This window comes from Scylla paramamosain, chromosome 42, assembly GCF_035594125.1.
Source record: "Scylla paramamosain isolate STU-SP2022 chromosome 42, ASM3559412v1, whole genome shotgun sequence".
NCBI lineage: Eukaryota > Metazoa > Arthropoda > Malacostraca > Decapoda > Portunidae > Scylla > Scylla paramamosain.
Genome location: NC_087192.1, coordinates 10,327,571 through 10,350,186, shown reverse-complemented (window position 1 = coordinate 10,350,186; position 22,616 = coordinate 10,327,571). Strand labels below are relative to the sequence as shown.

Genomic DNA, 22,616 nt, shown 5'->3' with positions numbered 1-22,616 from the left:
AAAGCGCAAGAATAATTATTTGTGGCTCGTAGATTTTTCAAAAGCATACGACCTGGTCCCTAGGAAAATATTTTTTTAATGTGTTAAATGGTTTAGGATGTGGTATGGTAATGTTAACAGGGTTAGTTACAAAGTATATCATCACGAAGAGCATTATTGGAGGTGCTGTGATAACTGCGACTGGAGGTCAGGGGCTCTATTAACAAATATTCTTAGCTATAGAGGTTTGACTCAGCTTAACTCTTATGTTTAAAGTTGTGCTTAACTTCCCAAGTTGTGCTTAGTCTAGGTCTTAAATTTAAGACAGGTCCGGAGTCTGCTTAACTTTAAAAGTTACGCAAAGACTAAGTTAACCAAACAGAGATGGCCGACCGTCGAGCCCAAACCCCCCACCTCAAGAATTACCAGCCCCGTAAGGATGTTCTCGATGACCTGAGTGACTCTGAACTGTTGGACATTTACAGAATAAAGCTGCAGGAATGTTATCTGACGTATTTGGCAGGAGTGATGCACTGACGCTAGTAATTAAAGTAATAATTACAGTGTTATATAACCAATGAGAAATGCAACTCTGCAGCAATGATGACCTTAGACCTTCATGTGTCCTGTTGTTGGAGCACATTCAGATAGCGTTACCGGATCTGCTAACATATTGTGGTTACAAGAAGTTACACCGTGGTCTGACAAGGAAGATGGTTGAGGAGGCTGTGTGACAGGCAAGCTAGATGATGTAACACAAGAATCCTGTGCAGATAATGTCTGGTCGCTAGGAAAAGGAAGAGTTGCAACTGACGTTACCACACCAGCAAGAGAAGGAGTATCATAGGGAAGAAAAGCAGGAATATCAGTATTCCCTTGAGCGATTTCATTGATAGCAGGGAATAAGCTGATGTCATACTTGCACATAGTTTTGAAGCCTATGAGCAGATCAGCATTAAAAGATACATTTGATACAATGAAGAATACTCACATAAGTCTGGTTCCTGGGGTGATAAGTGATAAGAGTACTTTCCCGTGAGGTAAGACAATTTTTGCAATATTCCATTGAGATTAATGTCAGGAGGTAATGCAGTGATGTGATTTTGAGAAGAGGAAGAGAGTCTTAGAAATACATCTGTCTTGATAAGGTTAACACCAGCACCCATGTCAAAGAAAGCTTTGTATGATGCAGAATGATACGTAACATCTATGACAATGCCATTGATGAATAATCCAGCATATCTAATGTTAACTAAAGGAAGTGCTCACGCTACCAGTATTCATCAGAGAATCAATGAGCCACCATCATCTATCCTGCCACCGTCATCTTCACTAACATCCAGTAAGTCAAACAATCTAGTACAAGTGGTGTGCAGCCTTTAGAACAGTGGCGGCAGCGGTGGGATACGAACCCACGCGTCCGAAGAGACTGGTGGCGTTGAGTACGTGGGTAGTGATTTAGATTATGGTTGACTATGCGAGTAAATGCAACACAACAGACAGATGTACTTTCTTGATTTATTGATAGACAGAGATGTACACATGTGATAATGAAACACAGATTACGACAGACGTGACGATGCTTGACTCTCTCTCTCTCTCTCTCTCTCTCTCTCTCTATGAAGACTGACTGATGACTGTCTGATGACTGACTGCTAACTCTGAACTGTCTTCCTCCGATTTGATCTCTAGCTAAGCAAACAAGCTCTATTTATGTGAAAGAAAAGGATCAGGTTCGCGAATCCGAGATGAAGGGATGGCTAATCAGGTGCCTGTAAATGGGGTGAAGGAGCCAATGGCAGAGGTCGTTATTCTGACCAATGCCCTGCAAGGAAGACAAGGAAGGCAAGGCAAGTGTTTTCCCTAATGACTGGCAGGAATGTAGGGAAGGTGTGATATTCCCTTCAGAGGGAGAGAGGAAGGAGAAAGGTTAAAAATAGATCAGACTGGCCACTTGAGGACAGTGCACGTGCAATACTGGACAATATATGAGTGATAAATACATACGCTAATAATTGTTATGACTGATGCGACTGATACAGCCCTTTTACAAAAAAAAAATGGATAAATAAATAAAAAGAGGAAATAACTGAAACAGAATTACGTATAATAAGAATTACATTTACCTACTTATTTTCTTTCCCTCCTTTATTTCAACCAAATGGCACCACTGGTATCACATCTATCTCTAAAGCTGAATTGTTTATTCGAACCTTTGCTAAAAACTTTACCTTCAACGATTCAGGGCTTGTTCTTCCCTTTCCTCCACACTCTGACTACTTCATGCTACCTATTAAAATTCTTCACAATGATGTTTTCCATCCCCTCACTGGCCTAAACCCTCGGAAGACTTATGGACCTGATAGGGTCCCTCCTATTGTTCTCTGAAACAATAGTCAAACTCTTTCAGCTCTGTCTGTCAACATCTACCTTTCCTTCTTGCTGGAAGTTTGCCTACATTCAGCCTGTTCCTAAAAAGGGTGACCGTTCTAATCCCTCAAACTACCGTCCTATTGCTTTAATTTCCTGTCTATCTAAAACTTTTTAATCTATCCTTAACAGAAAGATTCTTAAACATCTGTCACTCCGCAACCTTCTATCTGCTCGTCAGTATAGGTTCCGTCAAGGCCGCTCTACTGGTGATCTTTTGGCTTTCCTTACTGAGTCTTGGTCATCCTCTTTTAGAGATTTTGGTGAAATTTTTACTGTTGCCTTGGATATATCAAAAGCTTTTGATAGAGTTTGGCACAAAGCTTTCATTTCCAAACTACCCTCTTGCGGCTTTTATCCTTCTCTCTGTAACTTCATCTCAGGTTTCCTTTCTGACCGTTCTATTGTTGCTTTAGTAAACGGTCACTGTTCTTCTCCTAAATCTATTAACAGTGGTGTTCCTCAGGGTTCTTTCCTGTATCCCACTCTCTTCTTATTATTCATCAATGATCTTCTAAACCAAACATCTTGTCCTATCCACTCCTACGCTGATGATACCATCCTGCACTTTTCCACGTCTTTTCATAGACGTCCAACACTTCAGGAGGTAAACATTTCACGCAGGGAAGCCACAGAACGCTTGACTTCTGATCTTTCTAAAATTTCTGATTGGGGCAAAATAAACATGGTATTGTTCAATGCCTCAAAAACTCAATTCCTCCATCTATCAACTCGACACAACCTTTCAGACAACTATCCCCTCTTCTTCAATGACAGTCAGTTGTCCCCCTCTTCTACACTGAACATCCTCGGTCTGTCCTTTACATAAAATCTGAACTGGAAACTTCACATCTTATCTCTAGCTAAAACAGTTTCTATTAAATTAAGCGTTCTGAGAGGTCTTCTCCGGTTTTTCTCACCGCCCCCCCCCCCCCCAGCTGCTAACTCTGTACAAGGGTCTTACTAAGGCCCTGTTTATACGAGGCGTTTCCAACGCGCGTTAGCAAACGCGGCGTTAGCAAAGTCAATGGTAGTCTATATATACCGGTCACACGTGACGCGGCGTTTTGCCTGACGCCGCGTTAAAGGCCCTGTTTATACGAGGCGTTTCCAACGCGCGTTAGCAAACGCGGCGTTAGCAAAGTCAATGGTAGTCTATATATACCGGTCACACGTGACGCGGCGTTTTGCCTGACGCCGCGTTAGGCCCTGTTTACACGAGGCGCTTTCCAATGCGCGTTAGCAAACGCGGCGTTAGAAACTACCGCTCACACGAGGCGCTTTCAAACGCGGCGTTAACGCGACGCTTGTGTTTGTGCGTGCATATGTGTGTGCCAAACAATGCACTGAATGCAGAGAGCAACAGACAGTTTCAACCAGGATGGATCTAGAAGAGGTAGCATGTGCTTGGATCTTGCATCGCCGTTTGAAGCGGCGCAAGCGGCGAGAAAGAAGATACTGGGTTCATCCAATTTTACAAGACAGACTTACCCATGGCATATATACAACCTTGTACCCGAGTTTAAGAGAACATGAAGACAAGTTTTTCAACTATTTTAGAATGTCAGTGAAATCATTCGATGAGCTGCTAATGTCAGGGGAAAGGGGAGAAAGCCATGTTGCTGCTCAGATGTAGTATACAAGTTGAAATAGTTAAAAAAATAAATAATAAAGTTATTCTGTTAACTTACCCATAGCTTGTTTCTCCTTAACCTCTCCTGAACTACAGAAGATATCTGCAATCTCTTCCCAGCATTTTTTTTTTCAAATTCCTATCTTTATAGTACGGGGACTGCATATCCCATAAGGCTGGACGTTTTTCTATTTCATTAATGAGAAGTTCAGTGTCTATTGCCTCAAGCCTTTGCTCCGCCATGACTGCCAGTGATGGAACTGAAGAGCTGTGTGCGTGTCACGTGATAAAAAAAATTCCTCCACGTGGAGTAACCCAGGGGTTGCCATAGTAACGCACATTCTCTTTCCTCATTGGTAGCAGCCCAGCCAATAAGAGAGCGCGCTGCTTTCAAAACGCGGCGTTTACCGCTGTGTGTAACCGTTCCCATATGCTTCAATGTATCTCGAGCCGCTCGCCAAACGCGCGTTAGCAAGGGACCCAGACGTTAACGCGGCGTCAGGCAAAACGCCGCGTCACGTGTGACCGGTTCCTATAGACTACCATTGACTTTGCTAACGCCGCGTTTGCTAACGCGCGTTGGAAACGCCTCGTATAAACAGGGCCTTTTAAGGCCCTGTTTATACGAGGGCCTTTTAAGGCCCTGTTTATACGAGGCGTTTCCAACGCGCGTTAGCAAACGCGGCGTTAGCAAAGTCAATGGTAGTCTATAGGAACCGGTCACACGTGACGCGGCGTTTTGCCTGACGCCGCGTTAACGTCTGGGTCCCTTGCTAATTAGGCCCTGTTTACACGAGGCGCTTTCCAACGCGCGTTAGCAAACGCGGCGTTAGAAACTACCGCTCACACGAGGCGCTTTCAAACGCGGCGTTAACGCGACGCTTGTGTTTGTGCGTGCATATGTGTGTGCCAAACAATGCACTGAATGCAGAGAGCAACAGACAGTTTCAACCAGGATGGATCTAGAAGAGGTAGCATGTGCTTGGATCTTGCATCGCCGTTTGAAGCGGCGCAAGCGGCGAGAAAGAAGATACTGGGTTCATCCAATTTTACAAGACAGACTTACCCATGGCATGTATACAACCTTGTACCCGAGTTTAAGAGAACATGAAGACAAGTTTTTCAACTATTTTAGAATGTCAGTGAAATCATTCGATGAGCTGCTAATGTCAGGGGAAAGGGGAGAAAGCCATGTTGCTGCTCAGATGTAGTATACAAGTTGAAATAGTTAAAAAAATAAATAATAAAGTTATTCTGTTAACTTACCCATAGCTTGTTTCTCCTTAACCTCTCCTGAACTACAGAAGATATCTGCAATCTCTTCCCAGCATTTTTTTTTTCAAATTCCTATCTTTATAGTACGGGGACTGCATATCCCATAAGGCTGGACGTTTTTCTATTTCATTAATGAGAAGGTCAGTGTCTATTGCCTCAAGCCTTTGCTCCGCCATGACTGCCAGTGATGGGACTGAAGAGCTGTGTGCGTGTCACGTGATAAAAACATTCCTCCACGTGGAGTAACCCAGGGGTTGCCATAGTAACGCACATTCTCTTTCCTCATTGGTAGCAGCCCAGCCAATAAGAGAGCGCGCTGCTTTCCTATTTACCCGTCCATGTATGGAGTATGCTTCACATGTCTGACGGGGTTCCACTCATACCGCTCTTCTAGACAGGATAGAATCAAAAGCTTTTCATCTCATCAACTCCTCTACTCTAACTGACTGTCTTCAGCCTCTCTCTCATTGTCGCAATATGGCTTCTCTAGCTGTCTTCTACCGCTATTTTCATGCTAACTGCTCTTTTGATTTTGCTAACTGCATGCATCCCCTCCTGCGGCCTCGCTGCACAAGACTTTCTTCTTTCTCTCACCCCTATTCTGTTCACCTCTCTAATGCAAGAGTTAACCAGTATTCTCAATCACTCATCCCTTTCTCTGGTAAACTTTGGAACTCCCTGCCTGCTTCTGTATTTCCACCTTCCTATGACTTGAATTCCTTCAAGAGGGAGGTTTCAAGACACTTATCCTTCAGTTTTTGACTACCGCTTTGGACCATTTTCTGGGACTGGCATCTCAGTGAGCTTTTTTTTTTTTTATTGGATTTTTGTTGCCCTTGGCCAGTGTCCCTCCTACATAAAAAAAAAAAACGATCATTATTATTATTATTATTATTATTATTATTATTATTATTATTATTATTATTATGATTATTATTATTACTATTATTATTATTATTATTATTATTATTATTATTATTATTATTATTATTATTATTATTGTTATTATTATTATTATTATTATTATTATTATTATTATTGTTATTATTATTATTATTATTATTATTATTATTATTATTATTATTATTATTATTATTATTATTATTATTGTTATCATGGTCATCATTATTATCTTTATTATTATTACTATCAGCATCGTCATCACATATCAGTCGCATTAGTCATAACAATTATATATATATATATATATATATATATATATATATATATATATATATATATATATATATATATATATATATATATATATATATATATATATATATATATATATATATATATATATATATATATATATATATATATATATATATATATATATATATATATATATATATATATATATATATATATATATATATATTCATTATTCATATATTTCATTCCACGTGCGGCGTATTTCATCATTCTTATATTTCACACCACGTGTGCCCACGTGGCCAGCCTTAGTCTGTTTTATCCTTTCTCCTCCCTATCGCTCTCTCAAGGGAATAACACCTTCCATCCCTACATTCTTGCAAATCCATAGGGAAAACATCTGCATCGCCTTCTTGTCGCCCTCCCTGGTCATTGGCCAAAATAACGGCCTCTGCCATTGGCTCCCTCATCCCATTTCCAAGTATCTCGTTGGTCATTTCTTCATCTCAGAGAATGTATCCTGATCTGTTTCTCTTCATATAAATAGAACTGTGCACGTAGTTAGAGAGTTAGTCTATTGAGAGAGTCAGTTTATATCAGTCATCAGTTCACTATCATTTCACAGAGTTCAGAGAGAGAGCACATCAGTATCGCCACGTTTGTAATCAATTGTGTCTCGGTATCACACGTGTACATCCTGTCCATCATTAAATCAAGAACTCTTATAACAGCGGTGAGCAGGTAGGCAGTCAATTTAAAACGGTAGGCTGGCTGTATACAACGTCCCTTGGTCGATCACACACACTCTATAATGTATACAACTTATCGATGGAGAAGATATAATGCTACAGAAAGTCCCCACCCATGATGGGTAACTCGAGTCCGCCAAAAGGAATGTCCATACTATATACGGCAGCCCAAGATGAAGATTATGAGTGATGGTCTTGTTGCCATACGTGCTGATGTGTGTGCCATTTGCTGCCAACATCCTAACGTCCAAGGCAGGAGTGCCATCCTTGTGGTTCGGCAGAATGCAGAAGCACAAGGATGTACATCTGTTGGTCAGGTACATCTGTCGGTCAGGTAGAAAAGGCAGCTCTGCAGGTGTGGGTCCCAGAGTCGTTGCCGCACTCACGCTTGGATATACTCGTAGCCCGACCAGTGCAGCGTTGTTGGTAGCTGATCACCTCGCTATCTACTGTGCTGTACCTTAATTCCCGCTTTCACAATATCAACACTTGTGACATGATAGCGTCACCGACATTCATGACTGGATGCCAACTGAGCTGAATTCACTGCACTTGTGGAAACACTGGAAATAGAAACAGTTTGATGTATCGGATGGCGGAGTGTACGTAGAAACAGCCTGAAGTAGCAGTCGGTTGCTGGCTTGTTATACTGTGCGTCATCTTCGAGTGGTCACTTGCATGTGGTGCTGGGGCAGGTGGTTCAGCTGCAACACCAGCAAAGGCTGCATCACATATACTTTCATGATCCGATCTGTTGTTTCAGCTAGACTGCTAGAAGATCGGGGTAATGACCTGGCGGAAACACCGACAACGTTTGCTCACACGTTGTCTGGTATTCGTTGCAGAAATAATGGACGTAGCATCACCTCACTTGAAATCGCCTCAGCTGAAGAAAGGAGGCAACAAAAGAACCGTAACATCTGGCTCGGCTTGTTGTTCAGCAACTGATGCAGGCATTGTTCAAAAGATGCTAGCAGGCCGCTACTATGTCGTTGCTGAATACCGATTTACCACCTCTGGTAGCGGCATGGTAACTTGGTCCTTTCAAGTAAGTCTAGTTGCTAAGTTTCATGAATCCGGGTCTTTTGTAGAAAAGCATGTGGTCCAGATAATATTGGTTCAAAATTACTAAAATACTGTGCAGAACAGCTTATTAACCTAGTTTGTAATCTTTTCCAAGCTTCACTTGACCAATCCATGGTATTGGATGTGTGGAAAAAATCAGAGATTATTCCTGTACCTAAAAATAACAGCCCAAAAGAGTTTAATGATCTCCGACCTGTAGCACTAACCTCAGTTACAATGAAATGATTTGAGCACATTGTGAAGCATTATCTCTATAAATATATATACTCAAAACGAGATAATTTACAGTTTGCCTATTGTCAAAATAGGAGTGTTCAGGATGTTGTATTAACATTGCTCCACCCAATATATGAACATCTGGAATCTCGAAATACACAGGTTCGAATACTCTTTATTTACTTTAGTAGTGCTTTCAACACTATTCAGTCCCATTTCTACTAAACAAGTTATTAGGTTTGAATGTTAGCAGTAAACTAATTATATAGATCCATAGTTACCTAACAGAATGTACACAATATACCAAAATTAAAAGCATTAAATCTGACATTGCTATCACGAACACTGGGGCACCTCAGGGATGTGTTCTAGCTCCACTACTGCTTACGCTAAATACAAATAACTGTAGGAGTACATAGATACACCATTAGAAGTTCGAGGTAGGTTCCAGTAATGCGGTTTACACCTCGTTGGGTACTGCCACGGTCTCGCTCATTCGGTTGACTGGACGCCTACCTAAAACACCACACACTCACGCCTGCAATGGTTTTCCTTTATTGTGATTTAAGCACCACCTGGAGTTTGGGCCTCTGTTGTATACTTGCTGTGACCGTGTCTGCGGAATCTAACTGCGCCTGTGAACAGCGCCCGCAAATAAACTCACGGCACCTGTCTGGAAGTTTCTGTACCGATCCCCCGCTCTACATAACTGTGGAAGCGAATATCCTAGTTGTTTTATAATAAGATATGCAGACGGCACTGCAATAATAGGCAAAATTAGGAAAGATAATTCGCACGAGTTTTGTTGGCTGAAGTCGATAACTTTGTATCATGGTATAACAACTACATAAACTAAATGTAAGGAAAATGAAAAAAAAATTATAATTGATTTTCGGTCTAATCCACTTGTCATAACTAACAAACAAGTTGAAAGAATAAAAAGAATACAAATATCTAGATGTAGTAATTAATGACAAACTAACAGGATAAATGTATAGGTATATTAACGGCAGGCAATTTAATACAAGTAAAACAGACTTGTGCTTCATTGAGGTCAAAATGTAAGAAGATAAACAAGTGGTGAAGAAAAATAGGAGAGGATGATAGTGATAAAAATGAAAGGTTAGGGGAAACTCTCTCTCTCTCTCTCTCTCTCTCTCTCTCTCTCTCTCTCTCTCTCTCTCTCTCTCTCTCTCTCTCTCTCTCTCTCTCTCTCTCTCTCTCTCTCTCTACATCCCTGATCTCATTATCATATCCTTTTATTTTCTTTCTTTACTTTATTATTTTCCCTTTGTCACCTCTGCTACTTCCTTTCCTCTTCATTTTTCCTTTCATTTTCCCCTTTCCTCTTTATTGCTTTTCTTGCTTTATCTCTGCTACATTTTTTAAACTTTTCTGTTACTTTATCACTTTCCTTTTACTCTTGTTTTTACTCTTTCTCTTTGTCTCTTGGTTGAAACACCTGTATCCTTCCTCACCTGACCTTCATTAACAGCTTCTCACCTCATCATAAACCCCCATAATCTTTCACCTCCTTCAATATTTTATGGGCTTTCTAGTTGGTCTTTCAGCACGGGGAGGCTTAAGACATGTATACCTGTGCTTCAGTGTCTATTGTGCCTGTCCTGGAGTTTGTAAGGTGAGGGAAGGTGTGATAAGTGACGAAGTGACTTTTAATAACTTGTAACTTAAGGCTTTTCACTGTCTGGGGAAACTTTGCAGTGTGTGTGTGTGTGTGTGTGTGTGTGTGTGTGTGTGTGTGTGTGTGTGTGTTTTGGGGAAGGACTCTCTCTCTCTCTCTCTCTCTCTCTCTCTCTCTCTCTCTCTCTCTCTCTCTCTCTCTCTCTCTTTACGTATAATGACGCCAATGAATTTAGTGAGCGCGTACACACACACACACACACACACATATAAACACTCACACACACACACACATACACACACACACACACAAAGGTAGCAGTAATAGTAGTAGTAGTAGTAGTAGTAATAGTAGCAATAATAATAACAATAATAATAGTAATAATAATAATAATAGTAATAATAATAATAAATAATAATAATACAAGTAGGAAGGAAAATAATTACTTTAATAAAAAATCAAAAAGAGAAAAAACAGTAAATCTCCAGAAAACTATTACTACTACTACTACTACTACTACTACTACTCTTCCTTGTTAAGATTTGAGTGTATGTTAGTTTTCGTCTCTCTCTCTCTCTCTCTCTCTCTCTCTCTCTCTCTCTCTCTCTCTCTCTCTCTCTCTCTCTCTCTCTCTCTCTCTCTCTCTCTCTCTCTCTCTCTCAGCTCTTATCTATTTATTTATTTGTCTATCAACCTGTCTGTCTGTCTATCTATCTGCCTGTCTCTGTCTGTCTATCCACCAATCTGTCTGTTTGTCTGTATGTATATACGTGTGTGTGTTCCTTCATTCAATAACAAGTAAGAGGCGTGAGTGTGTGATGACACAGACACACACACACACACACACTAATTACAGTAATAATAATAATAATAATAATAATAATAATAATAATAATAATAATAATAATAATAATAATGTTAAGACTACTACTACTACTACTACTACTCTCACTGCAGGCAAGCTTTCCCACTCCTGGAAATCAGCCATTATCATCCCAATTCCCAAAGGTGATGGCATCTTTCGCCCCATTTCTCTCACCAGCAGTCTGTGTAAGATGATGGAACGGGTAATATTGAACAGGCTTACATATAAGGTGGGCCACGTACTCTCTGGCAATGTACGAGTACATGGCTTCCTAAAAGGTCATTCCACAAGTCATTGTTTTGTTGAGTACCTTATAAATAAGGATGCTACGTGCAGAGCTTTTGTTGATCTCAAGGGTGCCTTCGACAGGACCAACAAAGATGTTATTATGGAGGAACTCATTTTCAAAGGTGTCAAAGGTAGATTATTAGGATGGATCAGGGACTATTTGTACAATAGAGCAGCACAGGTTTGGTTTCAAGGTGCAGTCTCCTCTGAGGAAGTCTTTGAGATTGGGACATCACAGGGTGGAGTCCTTAGTCCAATGCTTTTCAATGTTTTAATGGACAAAATTGCGCGTTGTTCCTTCCCGCAGGGCACCCAGGTCCTCATCTATGCTGACGACATGCTCCTCCAATGCCCCACACCCAGGACTCTCCAGTTAGCTCTGTCACAACTAGCAGCATTGTGTGTTCAAATGGGACTTGTAATTAATGAATATAAAACCAAATTTCAAGTCAAAGGGAAGGTCTCTCGACCACCCACTGTAAATAATGTTCCCATCTCTAGAGTTCATACACACAAGTACCTAGGTGTACAGCTGAGTTTCAGGAAGTCACTCCACGCTGTACACTATGTTCGAGACCTCTGTCTGCCACGGCTAGCGCCACTTCGGCTACTAGCAAACAGGGACCTGGGGGCTCGCATTCCAGTCCTAAGGATGTTCTATATATCTGTCGTACGGTCCCTCATTAATTACGCAGCCCCTGTTTTAATACAGTTTAGTGCCACCCAGCTCCGTCCCATGGAGCTTGTTCAGAATGAAGCCATGAGAATAATTTTGGGATGCCCAAGAACTGCTCGGACTGAGGTCCTCAGAGCTGAACTGTACCTGCCGAGTATTATGTGTAGGATACAGGAAATTACTTGTCGTACTGTTGGTCGGATACTATGCACGGGCTCCGATTCTCTGAAGGGATCACTGACCCCCCTGTATCATGATCCTCGGACTCCTACAACTCCATACTTCAGGAAGATCTTGGGAGTTCTTACAAGTGTAGGTATAGCCGAGGCCTGTATTAACATTGTTATGTCACTGCTCCAACCCGTTTGGAATCCTCACCGTGTCAGTGTTGATATTCACTCACTGCATCAGCCCTAGAGGGACTGGGCCCCTCATGTGCTGCAAGACATGTTCATGACTAAATTGTCCAAGTACCCCCACGTTCAGGCTTTTCATGTTTATAGTGATGGATCAGTCAATGGCAGCAGGACCGGAAGTGGGCTGTTCATTCGCGACTACAATTCTGCCAATCACTTCACTGACACTGAGGTTTCCAGGCGGCTTCCTTCACACATGTCCTCCACTAGGGCAGAACTGTATTCTCTTCTGGAGGCGCTCCATATTGTGGCGCCTCTCCATAAGGATGTATACTTCTATGTTGGCAATCAGGCTGCACTGTATGCTCTCCAATCTACCTCCCCAATGGACTGTGATCTCATCCACGCCCTAGAAGGTGCTGGTCCCACGGTCCATTTCACCTGAATACCCTCTCATGTGGGTTAATTGCATATGTATGCAATAAGGTGTGCAATATCTGTATTTATTTATTTATTTACTTATATTCTTGTAATGTATACTATATTCTTATATTTTTGATACTCTACCCTTAAGTCTTTGTCCAGGGGGTGGGTGGCAAGGTTGTTGGCTCCTCCTTTGTTGTATTTCATTATTAATGCAACAATAAATGTATCAATCAATCAATCAATACTACTGGAGAGAGAGAGAGAGAGAGAGAGAGAGAGAGAGAGAGAGAGAGAGAGAGAGAGAGAGAGAGAGAGAGAGAGAGATTCTTCATTGTTTTTGTCCGTTTTTTTTTTTTTTTCTTCATCTAAATGACCCGTTTCCTATTTTGGCCTTTGAATGCGAAGATTTAATGAAGGAGTTTTTGGCTAGTTGGACGACAGACTTGGCATGGTTCCGGGCAGATATATAAAGTGCATGAGATTCTGGTGATGGAAGGCTTAAGTACCTTTTGTGGGCCACCTCTCTATCATGTATAGCACGAGAACAAGCTTGTTAAACCAAGGTTTAGAAGGTTTAGGACGAGAAAAAGAGTGAGGAATGTACGCCTCCATGCCAGGCACTATCACCTCTGTTATGCGCTCAGCACACAAAGACGGGTCTCTGACACGGAAGCAGTAATCATTTCAAGGAAAATCAGCAAAATACCTCCTCAGGTCTCCCCAACTAGTAGAGGCAAAACGCCAGAGGCACCTTCGCTTAGAGTGATCCTGAGCAGGGATTGGAGCGATAGGACAAGATATAGATATGAGATTGTGATCGGAGGAGCACAACGGAGAAGAAAGGGTGACAGCACAAGCAGAAGGATTAGATGTCAGGAAAAGGTCAAGAATGTTGGGCGTATCTCCAAGACGGTCAGGAATACGAGTAGGGTGTTACACCAATTGCTCTAGGTCGTGGAGGATAGCAAAGTTGAAAGCTAGTTCACCAGGATGGACAGTGAAGGGAGAGGAAAGCCAAAGCTGGTGGTAAACATTGAAGTCTCCAAGAATGGAAATCTCTGCAAAAGGGAAGAGGATCAGAATGTGCTCCACTTTAGAAGTTAAATAGTCATAGAATTTCTTATAGTCAGAGGAGTTAGGTGAAAGGTATACAACACATAAATTTAGTTTGAGAGCGACTCTGTAGTCGTAGCCAGATGGTGGAAAACTCGGAAGATTCAAGAGCGTGGGCACGAGAGCAGGTCAAGTCATTGAGCACATAAACGCAGCATCCAGCTTTGGATCGAAAATGAGGATAAAGAAAGTAGGAGGGAACAGAAAAGGGACTACTGTCAGTTGCCTCAGACACCTAAGTTTCAGTAAGGAAAAGAAAATGAGGTTTAGAAGAGGAGAGGTGGTGTTCTACAGATTGAAAATTAGATCTTAGACCGCGAATGTTGCAGAAGTTAATGAAGAAAAAGTTGAGGGGGCTGTCAAGACACTTAGGGTCGTCGACAGAACGACCCTAAGTGGTGTAGGAATCGCCATGATGATTTTAAAATTTTTGAGTGAAGGGTGTGTGTGTTATTAGGTGCTTGTAGTTTTGTGTGGAGGAAGAGATTTGTCTTTAGAGGGCAGGCTGTGACTGCCCCCTTGTGTTGTGAGAGACAAAGGGAAACGTTCAGTGAGGTCACAGCTGGGTTTAATGATAAGTTCACAGCACCCCCTGAACAGTGCTTAAGACCTCACTGGGAGTAATTATCGTTTCGGCAGGTGTCTACTGATGTTTCTTTCTGTTTTAATTAAGAGATTTAATTCAATTTTAGTGTATTTATATAAAGTTAGTAATTAATTACTTTTTGCTTTGATTTAGTTTATTGTTGAATTTACTATTGATTTAGCTGTTGTTAATATATATATATTGCAATATTAGATAAGCTGCCACCTGTTCCATATAACTGACAAATTGCGTCACTTAAGCGAGTTTCACAAAGACCAGTAAAATTCAGTTATGTGCCAGAAGGGTACATGCACTGATCTTTAGGTGAGTCCAAATGTAAAGGAATGTTGCCAAGAGAGAGAGAGAGAGAGAGAGAGAGAGAGAGAGAGAGAGAGAGAGAGGAAAGGGTACTCAAAAATTTCCCAAATATCGCAAGAGAAATGAATAACGGACGAAAAGAAAAACAGACAACGAAAAAAAAGAAAAAAATAATTTCACGTTTGTATTCCTTCTCCTTCATTTCTTCCTTCCATCTTCCTTGTTCATTTCATCTTTCTACGTTTCTTTCTTCCTCATCCTTCATTTTTTTTTATTTTTTATTCAATTGCTACATTTCCTCTGGATCATGAGAGAATCACAAGCAAAAACAACCAGAAAACACGTTCAGGGTAAGTGACCGTATTCTGAAACACCTTTGCGCCACAACTCCACTACTTTCAAAGGGTTCTAGTTGAAGCTACGCGGATTTTTAAAGCCGTTTTTTATGGTTTTATTAACAATAGAAACCAGAAGACATTCTCAGAATGAAAGACCGTATTCTGAAACACCTCTGCCCCGCACCTCCACTACTTTCAAAGGGCTCAGTCTACTTGAAACTGGACGGGTTTTTATTTATTTATTTATTTTTTTATTTTTTATGGTTCTAGAGACAGATTAACAAGATTCTTACAGGATCAAAAGGAGAAACTCTTGATAACCCACCCAATCAGATGTGTGAAAGAGAGAGAGAGAGAGAGAGAGAGAGAGAGAGAGAGAGAGAGAGAGAGAGTAGATAGAAAGAGAGAGAGAATAGATAGAAAGAGAGAGAGAGTAGATAGAAAGAGAGAGAGAGAGAGAGAGAGAGAGAGAGAGAGAGAGAGAGAGAGAGAGAGAGAGAGAGAGAGAGAGAGAGAGAGAGAGTAGATAGAAAGACAAGTATCTTGCCCAGTCACTCCAATTCCTCCTCAACATCCTCTGAAGTGCAAATGCTTTTAACGATTTCCCTCCTCTAACTGGGGGGGACGATGAAATATTATGCTGATTTTCCATGGAATGATTACTGCTTTCGTGTTGGAGACCCATGTCAGTACTCGTATATTGAGCGCATAATGAAGGTAATTTTGTGTATTATGGAAGCATACATTCCACATTTCTTCTCTCGTCCTGAACCTTCTAAACCCTCCGACTTTTTCATGCATTCTGTTGAGATTCTTCCTAATAATGTTCCCATGCCCTCGCTGGCCCTAACCCTCGAATGGCTTCAGGATGATGACGGGATTCTTTTTTTTTTTTTTTTTTTTGCTCTGCAATACTGTGCCTTCATACTCACTTGATCCTTACTTGGACAAATCCCTCCGACTCCGTCCATCAACATACGCTTTTCTTCTTGCTGGAAGTTTGCCTGCATTCAGCCTTTTTCCAAAGAGGGTGACCTCTCTCATTTTCAAACTGTCGACCTATTGTTTAGATTTCCTGTTTTTTTTTTTTTCTGAACCTATCCTCAACACTGTTGAGATACTGTTCGATATCTATCACTTCTCAGCATTATTTCAAATTGGGGTACCGTCGTGGCTGTTTTATTGATGATCTGGCCTTCCTCACTGTAACTGTATTCTTTAATTTACTCTTTCACCAATATCAACATGGTTTTTCTTACCCTTCTCATCAGACAGAGCTTGTCATTCTGAGTAATTTGAGCCCATATATACTCACTGCAATTTTTAAAGATTTTTTTTTTTTCTTTATGGGAAGCAAGCTTGCCCCCGTGGCAACGCGACTACGAACAAACAACAGTCAGTTCTTTTCGGGGGGGAACATTGCGAGTGAGTGTTATTGCTTTGGTACTTACTTGTGAGAAAGGATTTTTTTTTTTTTTCCTGGCCGGTAGATGTCAGTGTTTTGTATGAATCTGTTTTTCGTTTTAATTGAAAAACATTGATTTATGATAGGTATCGGGGAATGAAAATTAAAAAGAAAAAAATGATTTGCGGGAAAACTAACATGTAAATTCAAAACAGACTGAAAACCACCAGAAAAAAAAAAAAAAAAGGTTTCGTCCAGAGTAGAATGGTAAAAGAATAAAAATTTTCCATTGTAAAATTCATGCTGAATGCTTTAGGAATATCCTATACCAGCGATTTGCAAAATCATTCGCCGTGTCGCTCTTACGCGCCGTGACTATCACCAAAGTGCACCGCCTGGTTTTCCTTAATTAATAATATTGTGGCGACTTCCGCTTTCAAACACTCACATCCAAGGGGGCAACTACACGCACTCAGGCTAACTCAACAGGCTACTAAGGGGCGAGGGTAATGAGACAGGCTCAGATGGCGTTCTCTTGTCTTTATTTAAAGAAACACAATTTCAGCACACAGCAGTACAGCGCCACACTGAGCAACACCGCCGCTACAGAACACAGTACAATACAATTGACAGAGAAACCGCACGTCACTTTCTTTCGGTTATATCACGCTACAGTCAACACTAAAGGGTGCAACTGGCTCTCGTAGTGGTCAGAAACAGCGCGCACACGCGTACATGTACTTGTCTCTCAGCTCTGCTGGTGGCGTGGCGGTGGAGACAAATGCCGAAACTTTGCGTTCTCTTTGCACTGCTGATAACCCAGCACGGGCGTGAGGCATGAACAGAGCTCTCTCTCTCTCTACGCCTCTGGTACATGGCGGTGACGTGACACAGACGGATCAGGGGAGCGGGGTCACGCAAACCCACGTTCTTGTTATCTATCTCTCATTATCATCTTCCGACGATTGCAACATCTTCTATAATCTCGGCTCGTCTCTGGTTGGCCAACCAGTGCTCGTTCATCCATCTGGATCTGTGGATCTGATAGCTGTTCGCGGGTAAACGGCTTGCAGCTCTTGCAGCGTTGCAACGCTCCTTCGCTACTGCCAGCGTTGCCAACGATACACCGAGCCACAACAATAGGTATGTTCTAAATTTATCCCTTATATTAGGGCTGCACTATAGTGCTACACTGTGCAGTGTTGATGGGCTGTCAAAGTGCAAGATGTAGCTTGCCTTTAGTGCACCACGAAGCAACAAAGTTTGAGAAATGCTGCTTTTATCAAGGAAAGAACTATTTTTACGACATATAATATTGTTACGCCAGGGGTAAATGGGTGCGGGTGGCAGCATTGTTGGAGGTGGCAGCACTTGGAGAGGCGGGAAAGGAGAGAAAGAGAAAAAAAGAGAGAGACGCGTGGCCGGAGAGGAAGCCAGCGTGTGCCTGCCTGCTTTGGGAGTGTTTCCTTGCCTGTTGAGTGCCCTGGGAGACTTGTGGTGTTCCTATGAACTTGTAAAGCAGTGTACTTGCGGAGGATTTGTCGATAAACCTAGGAAATAGTGCCCGTGTTTTTCCCTTGTGCCCTGGCCTCCCGTGTGTGTGTCCCTTGTCCCGGCGTTCAGTGTGACCTATTTGAGGCCCCGCTGCTCTAGTTTCTCGACCTGTGCCCGTGTGGATAACACGCCCGCCCGGAGTGAGGGGTGAGCGTAACAATATTAATAAAAATATTAATTATCAAATAATAAAAATCATGTTGGTCAGATTGCGTAAAGTAACCAGAAGAGCGATGATGAAACGTACGATGAACGAAGTAGAATTTGGCCCCAAGCCTTCGGTGTTAAAGTCTAAAAAATAAAAAAAATAAATTAATTAATTAAAAAAATATCATTAATAATAGATAAATACATAAATAAAAATAAATATATAGATAAATAAAGGTTTCACCAGTAAATTTTTGTAATTACTTGAAATAGTGCACCAATAGAAGGTACGACATTAACGTCTCATTACATTTTCATACCTACTGTAAAGCCTCCGTTCGTTAGGCAGACGCAGAGTGACATGCGAGGGATGATTGAAAAATTGGTGGCTTAAGGCACAAGAATTAATTTTATGACAAATTGATATATTTATTTTTCAACGTAGTCCCTTTGCAAGTTTTCACACTTTTATTCCAACGGCCGTTGAGCTAACGGATCACCTCTTCGTAGAAACTTGCCTTGCTCCTCCAAATACACCTCTACCGCATCCATAACGTCATTATCCGTGGCGAAATGTTGACCGCTGAGCTGTTTCTCATCTTGAGGAATAGATAATAGTCTAAGGGAACCAAACCAGCGGGTGAATTCGGCGGATGTTCAACGAGTTAGAAGCTTCAGTCATGAATGGCAGCAAGAGCCAAAGCGGATTTGTGGGCTGGCACATTGTCCTGATGGAAAAGCACCCCTAATGTCAGCTTTTCACGCCGATTTTTCTTACGTTTCTCTCGCAGCTGCTTTAAGAGGTTGGCGTAGTATGGTCCAGTATTAAATTGACCCTTTGTCAGATAAGCCACTATAGTAGCATCCCCTCAGAATCCACAAAAAAAAAAAAAAAAAAAATGAAGCCATCACCTTCCCTGCAGAGATCACTGGCTTGGCCTTCTTTGGAGCTGGAGATCTATGATGTTTCCATTGTTTAGATTGTTTTTTCGACTCAGGCTGGAAGCGGTGAACCCGTCTCATCCATGGTCACAAATCGCTGGATATTTTATTTATTTATATTTTTATTTATTTATTTATTTTTTCTGGATCAGCATTAAAATGACAAGATTATTCTTTGGCATGTTGCACCTCAGCCGCTTTCAATAAGTTTTTGGGACCCATCGAGCTGAAACCGTCATTTCAAGATGGTTGTGGATAATTGCATTAACACGTTCCTGGGAGATGCCGAACTCTCTTGCAATATAATGTTCAGTCAAACGCCGATCTGTGAGCAACATGTCACGGATTTTGTCGATGATTTCTTGAGTGGTGACAATGGCAGGCCTTCCTTGACGAGGGTCATCTTTCAGGCTGTCCCTGCCCCGCCGGGACCAGATCCACGAAACAGTTTGAAATCAGCTGACCACTTTTTAACCATGCTGTATGAAGGAGCATTTTGTCTTGTAGAGTAGCCACCATGTCCTCATGAATTTCCTTGGAGTTAAGCCCTTGATTTGGAGGTACTGAAAGACCGTCCTATGACTAATTTTGTCCATTTCCTCTATAATAGCTTACTGTTCCTAAATCAGTTATTTGTAGAAAAAAAAAACGTTAGAAGCTTGAAAATTCTTATACATAATTATAAAAGAATACATTTTGTATGAAAAAAGCTAAAAGTCTGTATCTCGCGTCCTTCTACCATATGCTACGAATTTTTTTTACTGTTACCCCTCGTATCTATGTATGTGCGCGGTAAGTCAGAAACAGCTGATCAGCCCCTGCCTCTTCCTCCCTCCCCTCCACTCAGGAATGTGCGTGCCGGGACCGCCGTGTTTGTGACGGGGAGGGCTGCCACTGAAGAGCTGCTGTAGTGTTATGCCTCGCTAGACCAACTGATTGCCAGAGCTGTCTTGAACTGCCCCTTTGTCAACCTTTGGCTCGTCCAAGTGTGTGCAGACAGGTGAGAAAAGCTGTTAGGGAAGGGTAAAAACAACGGCTTCCGTGTATTGGTGAGGTGTGTTGAACACCTGCAGTCTCAGTTTTGCTCAAGGTTTATTGCTTCATCCTGCTAGGCTGCAGCGTCCAGGTGGAAAGTAGGTAACTGCTGGTAGCAGTGGATACACACAGAACAGTTTGGGTATTATTCTAGATTTACACCATACTCTACAACATTGGGAATATAATTTTGGATACCTCTGCAACATTGGGAATATAATTTTTGCATACCTTACATGATTCTGAGAAACTTTATCTTTTAAGTTTCTGTGGGAAATCCATAGGTTTCAAAATAGATATGGGCACTTCCAAAAATTTCCTAGACCTGATCCTGTATGATAGGCTAGGTTAGATTAGTATCCCTGAGGAGGGTCGAGGAAGGCACAACTCCTTTCTAAGTTAGGTTAGATTAGTATCCCTGGAGGGGGGCCAGGTCAGTGCAGCCCCCCAGATAGGTTAGGGGGGTTATAGTGTAAATCTAAAAAATTACCTCATTGTTAGCTTATTTAATATATAACGTTGCTGAATAATTAGGTTAATAAATGATAATTTTGCTCATGAGCCACATCATTCCTGCTTTGAGTTTACTGTCTGCTCACTCACAAGCAATATATATATATATATATATATATATATATATATATATATATATATATATATATATATATATATATATATATATATATATATATATATATATATATATATATACTCAGCGACATTTAGGATTAGAACTCCCGTTGATGTGAGTGTCATGTAGCATAAATTGGCAACTCTCTTCCTCGGTCTGAAAAAATCTGCCAGGAGAAAATGACTACATGGCATCTTAAGTTAGCCCCTCATATGTTTTTGAAAGCATAGAATAATTAATTCACTGTTTGACTTATTGACAAAAGGGAAAGCTATCTTTTGTGACTGCTCCTTGCTTCAGCTAACAAAACGACTGAGAGATGTGCAATGCCTGGAAAATATACAGGCCATGATTACATAATACAAATCTTAGTGTTTCATTAGAATGATGAAATGAATAGAAAAATAAGCCGTATAACTACTGGCATTGAAGAGACTGTCAGTGTGTTGGTGAAGAAATGCAGCAATGAGGGACGTGGGGATATGTTTCACTACAAACATTGTGCTGTAAGGTAAGGATATACCTTTAACTGTCTCTTGATACCATGTAAGATGTTATTAAACATTTTGGAGCTCCCACCACTCTGTTTGTGGTGAGGCACATCCTAATGTCCCTCATCACTCCATTTCTTCACCAATGCACTCACACTGCCAATAGTTATACAGCTAACTTTTGCTGCTCTCTGTGCAGCCACACAGTCACTCGCTTCCAGTGTTGCCAGTATGTAACTTATAAACACACTCTAATTCACACACACAAATCTTCATACTCTCTCCTAGCTAATACAGGTAAAACTATATGCTAAATCATATGCTCATGTACCCTCAGAATAACATAACCATGCTTCATTCACAAACTAGACATAACAACTTATACACAGATGCCAGCGGCATTACTCTAGGCGCCTCGCTGCCGCTTCTATGTGCTTCATTCTCCATACACATGCATTTTATGTACATTAATAGCATCCTCCTGGCCATCTCTGCAACAATACAAAGGAAAATGAAGTGATCATTATAGCAAAATTGGATGTAATATAATGATGGACATTTTTGCAACCCTTAATATAAAGATGACAACATTGCTCAAAAACAAAGTTCTTATTCCTGACAGCATCTCTTCAGACTCATTGCTAAAACTACTCACAACCTCAGGTATGTGTGACCTTTTGGACTTGCTCCTGTGAGCATGTGGAGTTCATCTTAGTGCTGCTCGCAGACAATGAGATTTAAAATTTTCCACCATAATTTTTTTGAAAGATGTTCTCCTGTGGGTACCAATTTATTTTTTTTTATATTTGTACAGTGTTATCATACAGCCTTTCAGTGTTGCAGTTTCACATAATACACAGCAAGTAGGTATTGGTGTTGCCATGTGTTATATCTCCTTATTTATAATGTTTTTAGCACATTCATCATCTATCAGAAATCAACATTAGCACTGATAACAAATTTTGATGGTTCAATGAAATTTTCATCTTATTGTGCTTAACATCACAGGACCTCACTGATTTTTTTTTTTTTTTTTTTTTTTTTACAATGTAGGAGGGACACCAGCCAAGGGCAACAAACATCCAATAAAAAAAAAGCCCACTGAGATGCCAGTCCCAGAAAAGGGTCCAAAGCCGTAGTCAAAAATTGAAAAATAAGTGTCTTGAAACCTCCCTCTTGAAGGAGTTCAAGTCATAGGAAGGTGGAAATACAAAAGCAGGCAGAGTTCCAGAGTTTACCAGAGAAAGGGATGAAATGATTGAGAATACTAGTTAACT

At 41.0% G+C, this 22,616-nt stretch overlaps 2 protein-coding genes across 6 annotated transcripts in view; both read left to right on the top strand.

Annotated features, from left to right (window-relative positions):
- LOC135093160 (Bardet-Biedl syndrome 7 protein homolog) overlaps positions 1-22,616 on the top strand; it is a 301,301-nt gene that overhangs the window by 153,872 nt on the left and 124,813 nt on the right. For all 5 annotated transcript variants that reach the window (XM_063992082.1, XM_063992083.1, XM_063992081.1 and 2 more), the window contains one exon: positions 20,030-20,182. The gene's annotated coding sequence lies outside the window, so the exon portion shown is untranslated. The remainder of the gene's footprint in view (positions 1-20,029; positions 20,183-22,616) is intronic.
- On the top strand, positions 7,414-17,246 carry LOC135093209 (uncharacterized). The gene is made up of 5 exons (XM_063992184.1): positions 7,414-7,541; positions 11,370-12,309; positions 12,484-12,769; positions 12,928-12,941; positions 17,091-17,246. Exons 1-5 carry the CDS (start codon positions 7,414-7,416, stop codon positions 17,244-17,246), a joined length of 1,524 nt encoding a protein of 507 aa, XP_063848254.1.

Coding starts and splice junctions, on each gene's coding strand:
- LOC135093209 (XM_063992184.1), top strand. CDS start 7,414: ATGGTCTTGTTGCCATACGTGCTGATGTGTGTGCCATTTGCTGCCAAC. Junction 7,542..11,369: donor GATGTACATCTGTTGGTCAG/GTACATCTGTCG, acceptor TGCTACGTGCAG/AGCTTTTGTTGATCTCAAGG. Junction 12,310..12,483: donor TCTTGGGAGTTCTTACAAGT/GTAGGTATAGCC, acceptor CCCCACGTTCAG/GCTTTTCATGTTTATAGTGA.